At 49.6% G+C, this 14570-nt stretch overlaps 1 protein-coding gene across 1 annotated transcript in view; it reads right to left on the minus strand.

Annotated features, from left to right (window-relative positions):
* KCNN3 (potassium calcium-activated channel subfamily N member 3) overlaps nucleotides 1-14570 on the minus strand; it is a 177831-nt gene that overhangs the window by 120105 nt on the left and 43156 nt on the right. The window contains exon 2 of the mRNA XM_068540915.1: nucleotides 7138-7233. Within this exon, the coding sequence (XP_068397016.1) occupies nucleotides 7138-7233 (96 nt within the window). The remainder of the gene's footprint in view (nucleotides 1-7137; nucleotides 7234-14570) is intronic.

Consider the following 14570-nt stretch of genomic DNA (forward strand, 5'->3'; position numbering starts at 1 on the left):
TAATGATCTGTAAGTTCCCATCCACACACTGGATGATGGGAAATCTGCCACTGCCTATGTCCTGTCCTAGGTTCACAGCAGTCCCTCCATTTGAATTAGACAAACATTAATTGAGCCATGCTGTGTGCCAGGCACAGTCCTGCAGCCTCCTGCCCCTGTAGCTTCATTAAGGACACCAAGGCTCGGCTCCACACCTCCAGGTGTGGGTGTGTCTGCACTTCCCACCCACCCCTCCCCATCCCCCCACCATGTCCCCCAGGCTCTGAGCCAGGGCACTTCCTCCCTGGGGCACTTGTTCCCTTCCCCTCCTGTGTGCTCCTGGACAAGAACCTGGCCCCTGGGTATTTCCTCTCCCTCTCAACTGGCTTCTTCCTGACAGCTGAGAGACATATGCAGTCTCTCCAGGCTACACAAGCAGACCAACATCCCTCCCTCAGCACTGTGTCCTCTCCAGCTGCCACTCTGCCCTCCCTCGATTCACAGTCAAACTTCTTAGAAGACTAGCCAGTATTCAGTGTCTCCATGTTCCTCACCTCCTACTTGGTCCTCCCTTCCCCTTCCACTGCCCTGTGACTGTCACTCCCAGTGACTGTGCTGAGGAAGGGCACAATGACCTTCCCACAGCCTGATGCAAAAGACCAGTGGGGTTCCCAGCTCCTTGACCCCCCTGTGGCATAACTGACACTTCCTTCTCTGTCCCAGCTTTGTGACTCCCTCCCTCCTCTGACCTCCCTGACTTTTCCATTCTCCTTTGCGGTCTCCTCTTCCTCCTCCCACTTCTCACTTGATGATGTCCCTCTGGGGACCTGTCCCATGCCTCCTCTCATCTCACTGCCCCGGCTCATCTAGGCCTATCCTCTGCATCACTATCCTGGAGGCGGCTGGATGCCCAGCCCCCAAACCTCAACTTCCAAAACTAACCTGGTCATCATTCCCCACCTCAGCCTCCTTCTGCGGTTTCAACTATAATGAATGGCGCTCCCAGCCACTGAGTTACCCAAGCAACTGCTGGACCCCTCCTTTCCCCACAGACAGTACCTCCAACCTAATAACTGACCAAGTCTGGTCAATTCCACTTGTTCAACATCTCTTATGCACAGTCTCTCGTGTCCTGGCTCTTGTCTTGCCCTGATTCAGGGTGTCACCATCCCTCATCTCGACCATGGAAACATGCTTCCAATTAGTCTTCCTGCCTCTGAAATTGGCCCTTGCAACATTTGCCATGCTGCAGCTAAAATGCAAATCTGATCATCTCTCTCCCCTGCTTGAACTCCTTCCATGGTTCTCCCTGCTGCCCACAGGACAGTTCCAAAACTCTTCAGCAAGGCAGATGAGTTCCTGCTGGTCCTGCCATGCTCCAGAGTAGACCGGCCCCCACTGCCCAGGACCTTGTCCTGGAGGCGTTCTGAATGCACTATGCAGTTTCCCGTCTCAGGGCCTCTGTTTCTTTTGAGACTTCTGCCTGGGATATCCTTTCCATGCTGTCAGCCCGGCAAACACGTCCTCATTGAAGCTGAGGTGTTTTGCACGTGTTATCTAAATTGATCTGCACAACAACCCTGTGGTGGGTACTATTATTAGTCTCATTTTGCAGAAAGGAAGTAGACTAAGAGGCATTCAGTAACTTGCTAAAGGCTACCATACATACTACAATGTGACAAAGAACATGATTTGAACCCAAGCTGGGCTACTCTAAAATCTGTGTTCTCAGCCTCCTTCTGTCCTGCCTTCCAGGATGGCACTAAAGACATTAGAGCCATGGATTCACTCAACATTGGCAACCCCCTGGAGAAGCAAAAGTTGTTTCAGTGTTTCCAGCACAACGTACTGGGCCCCTGTACCAGGCTCTGCACAGAGCAGAACCTCGTTAAGTACACACTGAATGAATGAATGCACTAGATGGGTAAGAAGGGTAGAGGAGGGAGGATATCTGGGGAGCAATAAAGCGTTCAGTGTCTCACCGGTCAGAATGGCCATCATCAAAAAGTCTACAAATAATACATGCTGGAGAGGGTGTGGAGAAAAGGGAACCCTCCCACACTGTTGCTGGGAATGTAAATTGGTGCAGCCACTACAGAAAACAGAATGGAGCTTCCTTGAAAAACTAAAAATAGGGCTTCCCTGGTGGCGCAGTGGTTGAGAATCTGCCTGCCAATGCAGGGGACACGGGTTCGAGCCCTGGTTTGGGAAGATCCCACATGCTACGGAGCAACTAGGCCCGTGAGCCACAACTACTGAGCCTGTACTCTGGAGCCCACGAGCCACAACTACTGAGCCTGCGCGTCTGGAGCCTGTGCTCCGCAACAAGAGAGGCCACGATAGTGAGAGGCCCGCGCACCGCGGTGAAGAGTGGCCCCCACTTGCCGCAACTGGAGAAAGCCCTCGCACAGAAACGAAGACCCAATACAGCCAAAAATAAAATAAAATAAAAATAAATTAATTAAAAAAAAAAAACAAAACTAAAAATAGAGTTGCCATATGATCCAGCAATTCCACTCCTGGGCATATATCCAGAAAAGATGAATACTCTAATTCAAAAAGATACATGCACCCCAATGTTCATAGTGGCACTATTTACAATAGCCAAGACATGGAAGCAACCTAAGTGTCCATCAACAGATGAACGGATAAAGAAGATATTATATAGACACACAATGGAATACTACTCAGCCATAAAAAAGAATGAAATAATGCCATTTGCAGCAACATGGATGGCCCTAGAGATTATCATACTAAGTGAAGTAAGTCAGAGAAAGACAAATATCATATATCACTTATATGTGGAATCTAAAATATGATACAAATGAACATATTTACAAAACAGAAACAGACTCACAGACATAGAAAACAAACTTACGGTTACCAAAGGGGGAATAAATTAGGAGTTTGAGATTAACAGATACACACCACTACATATAAACTGGATAAACAGTAAGGACCTACTTTACAGCTATACAGGGAAATATATTCAATATCCTGTAATAAACCATAATGGAAAAGAATCTAAAAAAGAATACATATATAACTGAATCACTTTGCTGTACACCTGAAACTAACACAACGCTGTAAATGAACTATACTTCAATAGAAAGAAAGAAAAGAAACAGAGAGAAAAGAGAAAAAACAAAGAGAGACAGAAAGAGGAAGCAAGGAAGGAAGGAAGGAAGGAAGGGAGAGAGGAAGGGAGGGAGGGAGTTGCATGTTGAGCCAGGGGTGTGCCGATGGCCCCTAAAACGTGAGTCTGCAGCCTGGGGGAAAGGAGGTTTGCGTTGCCTATCTGGGAGGTGCTGGCGATCGCCAAACCACAGGAGTAAATGGACTCTCCAAGGGAGAGTGCAGTTTTCAAAGTTTTGATAAATAACACAACAACCAATGCATTTTGCTTTTCATTTCTTTCCAGGACACGCTAGCCTGAGGAGAACAGATGCCCGGGCCTTTGAAGGCTCTGTGCTCCAAGATGCCAAGAGAAGAGGAGACCAAGGAGACACAGGGCAGCCATCCTCAAACGACAGGGGTTGCCTCATGGGAAACACAGGCACCTCTTTTCCCTGCTCCAGAAGAGAGGCGGGCTGAGTGGAATTTTCAGAGAGGCCCGTTTCCTCTCAGTGGAAGGGCAGACTTTCTAGAACTCACACTGCCCAGCCAGGGAGAGCCTCCCTCAAGAGACAGTGAGTCCCGGTGACAGGCCGGCCCACAGAGGCTGGAGGGGCCTCCTGCACTGGTGAGGGGTGCACCCCACTCCTGTCACCTCTGAGGACCTACCAAGCCTCAGGTGCATGACTCAGAGTCTTCTTTCTCAAAAACACAAGTTGTCCAAACTAATAACAAATACGAACACTATTCTAGAAGGTACTCCTAGCCTCCTGTGTGTGCTGGGCCAGGGCCAGGGGCCTGGATGTGAGCGACTGGGGCAGGGCTGGGGGGAGGTGGAGACACGGTCATCTGGTTCCTGCTAAAATTTAGCCAAGTGACCAGAAACTGGTGTTGATGAGGATGTGGCGAGCATATCCTTAACACAAGCCCCTGACTTCACCCCACAGAGGAGAGGAGCCATACCCTCACCCTGCCCTCCTTCCCAACAGATGAGCAGCAGCTGGCCTTTCCCTACTGAAGAGGTTTTCCAAGCTTCCCCTCTGGATAAGCACTGGCAATCACGCTTGGGATAACCCTCCCACCACTCTCAGGAAGCAGGTCCCCCAGCCGGCGGGCACCAACCTCAATCAGACAATTACAGAATCAGGGTGGGGTGGGGTGGGGTGGGTGCTTAGGATCCCCAGTGAACAGATGTGGAAACTTGAGGCCCAAGACCACAGAGCTGAGTCATGGTCTAAAAGGCTTTGGAAACCAGATAGCTTGAATCCAGCACTCTTTCATTCAAAATATGCCCTGCAGACACCTGCTCTCTGTCAGACACCACGGGTCCCTGGAAATACAAAGATTAACAGCATCATTGTCCCTGAGGGTGGGGAAAAGGATACAGAACAGAAAATCACAGTATGGTCAGGTGAGTGCATACAAGGGTCCTGCTGACTGTCTGGGCCCAAACCGTTCCCATTTCCCTCTGGCAGGAGAAGGTCCCACTAGACCTTTCCAGAAGAAAGAACTTCACTGGACAGGTAAGAGGCACAGAGGGAGCCAGGTTCTGGTGACTCCCCACGTGACGGTGGGCCAGGTAGGATAAGGGGCTGGGCGGTGGGAGCTGAGAGTGGAGGCAGGGCCGGGCCAGAGCAGGGAGGAAGTCCAACCACCCGCCAGTACCGGGAAGTTGTGACAGTAACTATCTGGTGGGCACAGCTTGTACATGGACGAGGTCCAGCTGGAAGCAGTGGGACAGAGGTCACAGGAAAGAGACCAGTTTCCACTTCATGAAGGCCCACTCTGTACTGTCAACTGTTACCCCCCTGCTTATGAGTTCAGCAAGGTGGGTGATATGACTTCCATACTTCAGATGCGGAAACCGACGAGGCCCAGAGAAGTTGTTATTGGCTCAAGGTCATTCAGGCTGAAGTGTCTGAGCCAGGATTTAATGCCACTGACTTCACTTTGTTTCTCCAAACTGTGAGTGTCAGGCCAAGACAAGTGACTGAAAAGCATCCTCTGCTGCCCATAATTAGGGTGAAGCAGAGACTGGCTATGAGCTGAGGATGGACAAAGTGTGCCCAGCTAGGTGCTAGCCTATCAGCATCACGGCCCTGCCACCAGGCCAGAACTGAGGTCACAACTGCAGTTGGGTGGGATCAGGTCTGAGAGCCAAGGCTGCAAGCCCTGGCGGGAGGTGGGGCAGGACCCCAAGAGAATCAGAGGGAGGGATGCCTGGCTCTTCCAATCCCAATGCCTGGAGTGGAAAGCAGCAGCAGTCAGGCTGAATGGAACCGTCGCGCGGGCGTGAGGCTGAGATCAGCTCCTTTCCCCTCCCTCAAGCTTGGATCACAGATGAGTTCATGACTCTGCCTTTTTCTCTGGCCTGTGCAACCCCTCTGCACAGGTCAAGGTGACACATAGTAGTATAGACGCCCTCTAGGTGAGGGTTCGGGGGCTCAGAGAAGTTGAGGAGATACATGGGTCCCACAGCTGGTTTGGGGTGGGGTGAACCCAGCCGGGAGCCCCGACTGTGACTCATGGTCCTGTCTCTGTTCCTTGCCCATTCCTCCTGCCTGTACTCCTGGCTCCTTTCTGGGGTTGACTGGACCACGGTCTGGGTTAAAGCCCACCTGCATTGCCCAGGTCAGACCCCACAAAGGAAGCTGCTTGGTGGCGTCTGGGACTCTCAGCCTTCAGAGCACAACCTCAGTCCCCGCACCTGTGACCCCCCAGAGATTAAAGAGTCCCCACCTTCTAGATTAGTGTTCTCTGGTCATCAACAGAGTGGAGGTAAGGTGGCCTGGAGCCAGGGCTCCCACCCCCAGGCCAGCCGCAGAGGTCCCTGACACCCAGCGGCAAAGCAGAGCCCCTCCAGGAGCAGGAGGCACTGGCCCGTCTCTGCCTGTGCAGCCACTCGGCCCAGAAACGCTGAGTGACAAAAGCGATGAGATCTGAAGTGTTTTACACTTTACAGAGCTCTCTCATACACTCCCCATTCATCCTCACAACGACCCATAAATGGTAGGATAAAACCCCCCATGTTCCAGCCGAGGAAGAGTTCACATGTTCCAGTCCAGAAAGGTCTCAGGGCTGGCCAAAGACACGCTGTAAGAAGAGGTCATGGGCGAGACTCGGCCCCAGCTTTTCTGACTCTGAGTTCTGGTCTTTGTCAATTTCTTGCCTGCTGCCCAGATGTGGATCTATCTGTGCTCCTCCAGCCAAATGACGGGAGTTATATTTAGATGCGTATGCATGTGAGAAAAAACATCTGGATACTTCAGAACTACCCAGGGTCCCAGCAGAGCAGGTCAGCCCGAAGGGCCCAGTGAGAGGGAGACCCATTGTCATGAGAAGATGCTACAGATCTGCTCACTCCTGCCTGCCCTTCCCAGCCCAGGTCGAACCATCCTCCCTACATTGGCCAAACTGGAGTGCACCCCAGAGGTTAAGCCAAGATTTCTCTGGGTGCCAAGTGACTCCTGGGCAGCAAGAAACAGAGGCCCCCTCAACTACAGCAGGTTCTATTCTATCTAGAAAATGACTCCTCCCTGGCAGAGTCCAGTGGGGGTAAAGTCTACACCAGTCAGAAATACAGATTCTTGGTGGCATCTGGTGCAGTGTGTGTGTGTGTGTGTGTGTGTGTGTGTGTGTGTGTGTATGCAGGGGCACAGGAGGCAGGTCTGTTTCACCTGGGGGATTCAGTGGCTCAAGTTCAGAAAGGATCCAGCAAGAGACAGAAAGGGCAAAGCAAGTCTCACGGTAGAATGGTGCAAAATGAAGAGTCTAAGCAGGACTGCCCCCCAAATCATGAAGTCGTGTTTGCCTCTGGGATCCCCACTTGAAGATAATGTCACTGTTGTTCTAAAGCCACGGGGCAGCCTCACAATTCCCTCTCCCACGAGGGTCCAAACCAAAAGAGAAGATCCACAATCTCAGATACCTTTTGGTGAAATCACCCAAGTAGCTACTGAAAGGGTGGGTTTGGGAGTGGGGACGGGCTCAGCCTGGAGCAAAGGAATAGCCCCTGCATGAAGGGGTGTGGGCGAGGGCACCTACCTGGACTTCACGTGTGTGATAGGCGATGATCAAACCCAAAAGGATGATGGTGGACAGACTGATAAGGCATTTCAGGGCCAACGAAAACATGGAATCCTGCAGGAGAAAGGGAAAGAGAGGATTAGGGAAATCCAGGATGGAGCAACTTAATTTTACTCTGAGGCTGTGTTAAGGGGTTGGGGTGAGGGGAAGTGAAGGCAAAGGAAAGACTGTCACCAGCACCTCCTGGGAGCGGGATACAGCACAAAGTTAGCCTGAGCCCCGAAAGTACCTTGGGCTGGGCCCTGGGCCGGCTCCGTCTCAGCAGCTGCCCTCTGAGCCTCTGTTTTCTAGGGTTAAATCATATTTGCATTCCTGCGATGAACCCTGCTTGGGCGTGATGTATTCTGTTTGTTATACATGCCTAGATTCAGTTTGCTGATGTGTTGTTTAGAATATTTGCCTCCATGCTCATAAGTCATATGAACATAATTCTTTTCTAGGCTGCTGTTTGTTATATGGTCTGGGCATCAATACTGTGCCAGCTTGAGGCTCTCTTTTCTCTTAACAAACCTGAACCAGAGGATTCTGAGGTCCCTTCCATCTCTGACAATGCAGAGTTCTTTCAGGAATGAATGAGAATGTCCTGGCAGCAGCTCTCATCTCCCGTTTTAGGGCCAAGGGCGGGCAGGGAAGCGAGGGTGACAGAGGAGCTACTGGAAAGAGAAGGGGGCCGAGCACAGGAGCAGAGAGGGGTCCTGGGCAGGAGAAGGGCCCTGAGGGTCCCTCCAGCTGAGGCTGGGGGAGGCAGGATGGGCCACTTGGCCTTCACTGCAGTCCTCCAGCCCCAGGGCAGCTTAGGGGACCCACGTGGTTAGCAGCAAGAGCTCTGGGACCAGCTCACAGAATCCAAACCCTGAAGTAGCTGCTTACTAGCCATGTAACCGCAGGCTGCTCACTCCATCTCTCTGTGCTCAATTGCCTCAGGCATCAGATGGGGATAACATCAGTACCTACCTCTCAGGGATGCTGTGAAGGATAAAGGCATTTGTCTATGTAAAGTGCCTAGCCCGGGGCCAGGCCCTGTGAGGGCTGGCTACTATCATCGACCTCACCTCCTCTACAGGGCTGGTGCCTCCTGGGCATTTGGAAGCCAGGGAGTAGAGGCAGCTCCCAGTCCCAAAGGAAGGCAGGAACACAGCCCTGAGCAAATGTAGCAGAAAGCCAGGCAGTACCTCCAAGCACTGTGTTGTGGCCTCACGCATCCTGAGAGAGGCACGCCACATGAGAAGCAGCCCCCATGCTCCAGAATCATAACATGCCTGATGTCTGCAAAGCAACTCACAGTTTACAAGGTGGTTTCACATCTTGTTCTCATCCATCCTTGAGACAGCCCTTGGCCTCTAGCCCAGCTTTATAGATATTACAGGTAGAGGCTCAGAGGGGTGAGTGCCTCATGCCAGAGTTCAAAGCCAAGACCTCTGACTTTCAGCCTGACTCCCAGCCCAGAGCACTGCCCGCAAGCCCTCAGGCCCACTCTCAATGGGAAACAGAGTAAAAATGTGAGAAGTGCCCATTTACACAGACCCAAATGACTACTTAAGACAATAATGGAAGGTATTTCGAAGGTGGGATATGATTAATTACCACATGAAACCTACAATAGAGCTAGGGAGGGAGACATCACTGTCCAAGAAAGCAAGCTTTCAGAGACAGAGGGAGAGGTGGCTGAGATCTCCAGCGTTAGGGGGTGTGTCCAATATGGCAGCCACTAGAGTCAGTGGAGGGCTTGGACTTAAACCCAGGACTCCCAGATGCCCAAGTCCATGTTCTCAACCACCCTCTGCAGGCTGAGATGGAAAGAAAGCAGTTCTCCCTGGTGTCTGCCAATCTACCATTCATTTATTTGATATAGTTTTGGGGCCCACTCTGTGCCAGGCACAAGCTAGTGCTGGGGACCCAAGGGAGAACTAATGAAGGAGCTCATTCATTCTTTCTTTCTTTCATGACGATTTCAACAACTTCTCATTTGTTGAGCACCTGCTAGATGTCCAACAGTGTGCTAGATACTGCAGGATATTTATAGAGGGCCCCTGCCCACCAGAAGTTTCCAATCTGTCTTATACACAAACCCCAGCTTTCTACGCTGTGCAGGATCATCCAGCTGTGGGGAAAATTCTCCATTCTGCTCTGTCCAGAGACGATGGTCTAAGCATAATCCACTTTTCATTTAGCCTCTTGCATGTTCTACACTTAATGAAGAGCAGCCTGCAATCATTTACTCAGTGCACATGCACAGAGGTGCCTTGGGGGGTATTCTGCTGCTCCAGTTAAGGGCCCAAAGGAAAACAGAACACAGTTCCAGCCTTCAGGAAGGTTCTACTCTTCGAAAGCATTATTGGATGCCTGAAACACCATCCAAACCACAAGACCTATTGGGGCTGAAGAGAGCAGGTGGTGAATTCAGGGACACTCAGACTCTTAGGACAAGACTACCTCCCTATAGGAATCAACTGGGGACAGATCATGATGTTTTCGAGCCAGAAATGACCATAACTTTCTTCTCAAAGGGGTCTGACATCTGGGGAGCATCATGCCTCCCCAGGAAAGGGTTTGGGATCAGCTGCACATTTCAAACTCTTAATTTATTTCTTTTGGCAGAAAGTAACTGAAATCAGAATCCAAGTCTATTTCCATCATTTTCAGAGGAAGAGGTGAAGGGAAAGGGGCCAGATGCTGTCTCCTCTCCTTTGAGCCTCTTCCTTTTGTTCTAAAACTCAAAGCCTTTACATAAGAGGCATCTCCACCTGCCTCTTGGTTTTGGCCAGTGAAACCTCATCGGCCAGCCCCAGCCCCATGGGGAGACGAGTGTGCACTGGATCAGTGGGAATGCTCACTACTTCACAGATTTCCTTGCATTCTCTATCACATGTCAACAAAAAATAAACCATCAACCATTTTTAATAGCAGGAAAATACGTCAAAGAAGTCTGGCTGGATTAGAAATGTTTTCCATTTGTTAAAATGTTGAATTATCATCTTTTCTTTGCTGTCTGAACTCCAGTGAAGCTTGAAATTGATATGGTTCTTTGGGTGATGGCAGCAACTCAGGGCTGGCTAATTAGCTGACGTACACCACATGTGTGTATGTACACACCCCTGCTCAGCCCCCACTCACTGCTATCCAAGGGCCAAAGGGACTCATAGGGCTGGAAGGGAGTCCCGTGGTCAACTGGTCAACACTTCTCCCCTGCAACTCAGAATTTTTCAGTAGAGTAATACCCTTAATACACAGGAATGTTTAAGAATTATATCCCAACAGATGAGAGTTGTTTTTTTAAAGCCATTTATTCCTAAATGCCCCCAAATATTAGAGTGGGTAAGTAAATTGGAGAATAGCCAGTGATGGAACACTACGTTGCCACTTAAAGCCACCTCTGCAGAGAATATTTGAAGATATCAGGAAAGGTTCATGATATAACATCAAGTCAAAAACCCAGCCCCCAAAACTGTAAATATGGTATATTTCCAATTATTTTTTAATTTTTTACTTTTTTAATGTAAAAAAAGACTGCAAATATATAGTGTCATTCTATAAAGTGTCAGGGTACTCAACTGTATTACCTCTGATGATCTGAGTACAATAGGTGCTTAATAAGTGCTTCTTGAAACTACTTAATAATAGTACTTTTATTTTTAACCTAACATTTATTAAGTATTGACTACATACCAGGTCCCAGACTATGCCTTCTCTACAGATTACTTCACATTCTCACCCTACAGATGAGGTCATAATGTCTCCATTTTACTGATTAAAAAACAAAACAAAACAAAACTGAGGGTCATAGAGACAAAGTGACTTTTCCAAGGTCATACAGCTAGCCCAGACTTTAGCTATATATCAGATTTTTTTATATACCACGCTTCCCCCCTGCCTTCAAAATGAACTAGGCTCCCGTGTGAGATGGTGAGTTCCTGTCATCTTAGTAGAGGCTGGCTACAGCCATCAGGGGTGCTGTAGAGGGGATTCCTAGCAGGGAAGGAGGGTGAACCACATTCCTGCAAGATGCCCCTATCCACGTGGTCCTGTTCTGCTCCAAGCCATGAGCCAGCCCTTCACAGATCTGTGACTTGTTGATGACAACAATCTGCTATAAAGCACTACTGTAGGGGCCTACCATGCAAGGTGGACATCGCCAACCCACTTTACAGAGGAGGAAACTGAGGCTCCAAGAAGTTACCTAACTTGTCCAAGGACATGGCCAACAGATGGCCAAGTCAGGATTGAAGAAGCCAGGATTTACTCCAGGTCATCTACTTCCGGGTTCTGTGCCCTGCCTGTGCACCAACACCCCACCTGCCCGGCTGGTCAGGCCTTTCCAGCCTCCAATTTCTTCAGTGAGGCTTCTCAGAGCTGCTCTAGCCCTTCCTCCCCCGAGGCTGTGCAGACTGTGATGGAGTACGTTCCCAGCTTCTGAGCCAGCCATATAAATTGCTCTCCCAGCCGCCTTGTAGCTTCCAAAGACAAGCCAGAATTGTAATGATTACGGTAGATTTTCCAGAGGCTTTGAAGTTCTAAATGTATTATATTGTTTGGAACTTTTGAAAATAACAGAAAACCATGCTTGCAGGCAGAGTCCCAGAGGGGCACTGAACAGAAGTGAAATATCAGGTAAAGATGTGCAGGTGCCTTCCCCAAAGTATGTGTGTGCGTGCGTGTGTGTGTGTGTGTGTGTGTGTGTGCATATGTGATCCATTCATGATCTTTGTCACTGGCTGGAACCCCCAGAGGGGAAGAGGTAATATCATCTAAAGTCTGTATCTACTGAATTAAGATTTACGTTTTGTGCATTCGACTTGGGAAATAATTGATTTAGAAATCTTTTCAGTTTAATAAGGTCAACTTTTCCTTCAATTTCATGGAGAGGCTCCAAAATTGATTGACATTCAGCATCAGCTTAATACTGTGGCTCTGTAAGGGTTGTCCTAATTAGACACTCTTGCTAATTAACGCTATGCAAATTAAAACCAGCCCCTTATCCACTGGCCAGGAAGACTGCATTCGTGGTTGCTGGTCTCTGCGGAGACAGAGCTTCTTTCAACCTGGTGCTTTCATACCAGCTCCAAGCCCCTGCCTTCCTCCTTCCTCTGCTCTCATCCTGCCTCTTTCTCATAATCTCTCATTCTCGTCCACTCTCCACACCTTTCACCCTCATGCTCATCTCTTAGCTCAGGCTCGTGGTCCCAGGTTGAGCTGCCTGATTTAAGTACACCCCTGGCTCTTCCTGGCATTCTCAGAGTGGCTGCCCAGTCTGGTTTCTACCAGAAGGCAGCTACCAGCATCCTATTTTGGTCACTCATGGTCCAGAGTGGAGTCACTCAGACCCTCTGCATCCTTGGATGTCCAACTTGTAAACAGGGGAAATAGGCAAAGCTGTCACGATGGGGTGGGAGGGTGGACCCTGGGAGCTTTAAAGGGCACCTGGACCTCCGACAGGCCTGAGGAGGGAGAAGTTCCAAGAAGCCAGGGTGCTTCATAACTAAGAGGTCTCTGGAGCTGGGCCCTGGGCTTGCCATCAGAGGGCCCAGAGGGTCTGGGCCTCTTCCACGGTAAATGCCTGGCTTTGGACAAGCTGCTTCACTCTTCTAGGCCTCAGCACCCCCAGTACAATGAGACTCTTGGACCAAATAGCCCCTGAAGCCTAATGGCCGATGGCACTGGGCACACACCAGCCATGACACATACACAGGTCATAGGGACAGTCCCCATATTTCTTTCCTTTTTCTCCTTTTCTCAGGCATTTCATGATACATAAATACATGATATTTTACATGATATACATGACAAAATTGTGAGTGTGAAATAGTCAGCAACAAAACTCACTCATGCCAACTCCTCCTCAAATAGAACGAGATAGCTAACAAAGAAAATTACCATTGTCTCTTTCTAAATAACATGGGATTTGGAACCAAAAGGCCAGAATTCAAGTCATATCTTTGCTACTCACTAGCTATGTGACACTGGACCTGTCACTTAACCTCTCTGGGCCTCTGTTTCATTCTCTGCAAGCCAGATCTAATAGGACCAACTCTCACAGGTACTGGAGGATAAAATAAAATAATGCATATGAAAAAACTCATTCTTTTTTCACACACAAAAAAGCTCACATTCTCTTGTAGCCAAACACCCTGTCTCTTGCTGCACAGATGTCAGTGCAGGTAAACTCAGCTGGTTCTCAGTCAGCGGCTGCTGAATGCACCTCCAATATCAGCATTTTAGGGTTGCAACAATTTACAAAGATGCTCCCACAGGCATTTCAGAAAGACAGCTTTGGCATCCTGCAATGGGCCAAACATTCATTCACTCATCCATTCACACTATAAATATTTACATAGAGCACTTAACTATGCCCAGGCCCTGTGCTGGGTACTTGCAAAATGCCAGGGATTCCCCCACTCCATCCACCCCCAGTCCGCTGAGCCTGAATCCCACCTGGCAGACAAAGGGCAGATGAGTAGGGCCTGGAAGAAATGGGCAGGAAGCCCAGGCTGAGAGAAAAGAGCTACAAGTAGCTCCTTGAATGACCAGGACCAGAAGAGGCGACCCTAGAGAGGCAGCTGAACCCGAACTGACCCTACATCCTGAATGTGAAGTGAGGAATACAGACTAACCCAAGGCCAAAGGAGCTTCAGAGAGTACCTTCTCCCCAAAGATGCTGTTTGCTAAGGATGCAGACTCTCTGTGCAGACAAGGAGGGCATGAGACCTTCTTCTGCTCAACGCCCACCAGGGCTGAACATCAGCCTGGGTACTGGAGACCAAGCTCCAGGCACCTTCCACCTTCCTGAGCTCTCTGTGTGGGTGTCTTTACCACATCCCAGGGGCTGTCTCTCACCGCCAAGATGGAAACCCCAGAAGGGCAGGATTTCAAATTTGTTTGTCCACTTCTACATCCTGGTACCTCAGACATTGTCCGGCACATAGCAGGTCAATAAGTATCAGTTGAATGCTGAATATTTGAATGAAGGGAACAAAATTTTGAGATGTGTCAAGCAGGTAGACACTTCCTTCCTGAACTCCCAAATACATTACAACTAAAGGGACATGATAAAAATAACAGCCTACATCTACTGTGCGCTTACCATTGGCAGGCACTGTTGTAATTGCTTCAGATCCTCGGAACAACCCCAGGCGAGGCCCAGGGAGGTTCCGTCACTTGCCCACCATCCCCAAGCAAGGACAAAGTAGAGGTCAGATTCCAACCCAGGCAGAAGTTAGACCCAAAGGTCTGTGCTCTCTCCACCCAGAGAGTCTCATGACACACGGGATGCCTGTCATCGGAACATCGCCTTCCATGCCCAGTCTTCCTGGGCAGGACTAATCTCTCCATCTCACCCCACTCTCTGATGAGGCCCCCGGTCATGTCACCATTAAACTCCGGTCACTTGGTAGCAT

This window comes from Eschrichtius robustus, chromosome 3 (assembly GCF_028021215.1).
Source record: "Eschrichtius robustus isolate mEscRob2 chromosome 3, mEscRob2.pri, whole genome shotgun sequence".
NCBI lineage: Eukaryota > Metazoa > Chordata > Mammalia > Artiodactyla > Eschrichtiidae > Eschrichtius > Eschrichtius robustus.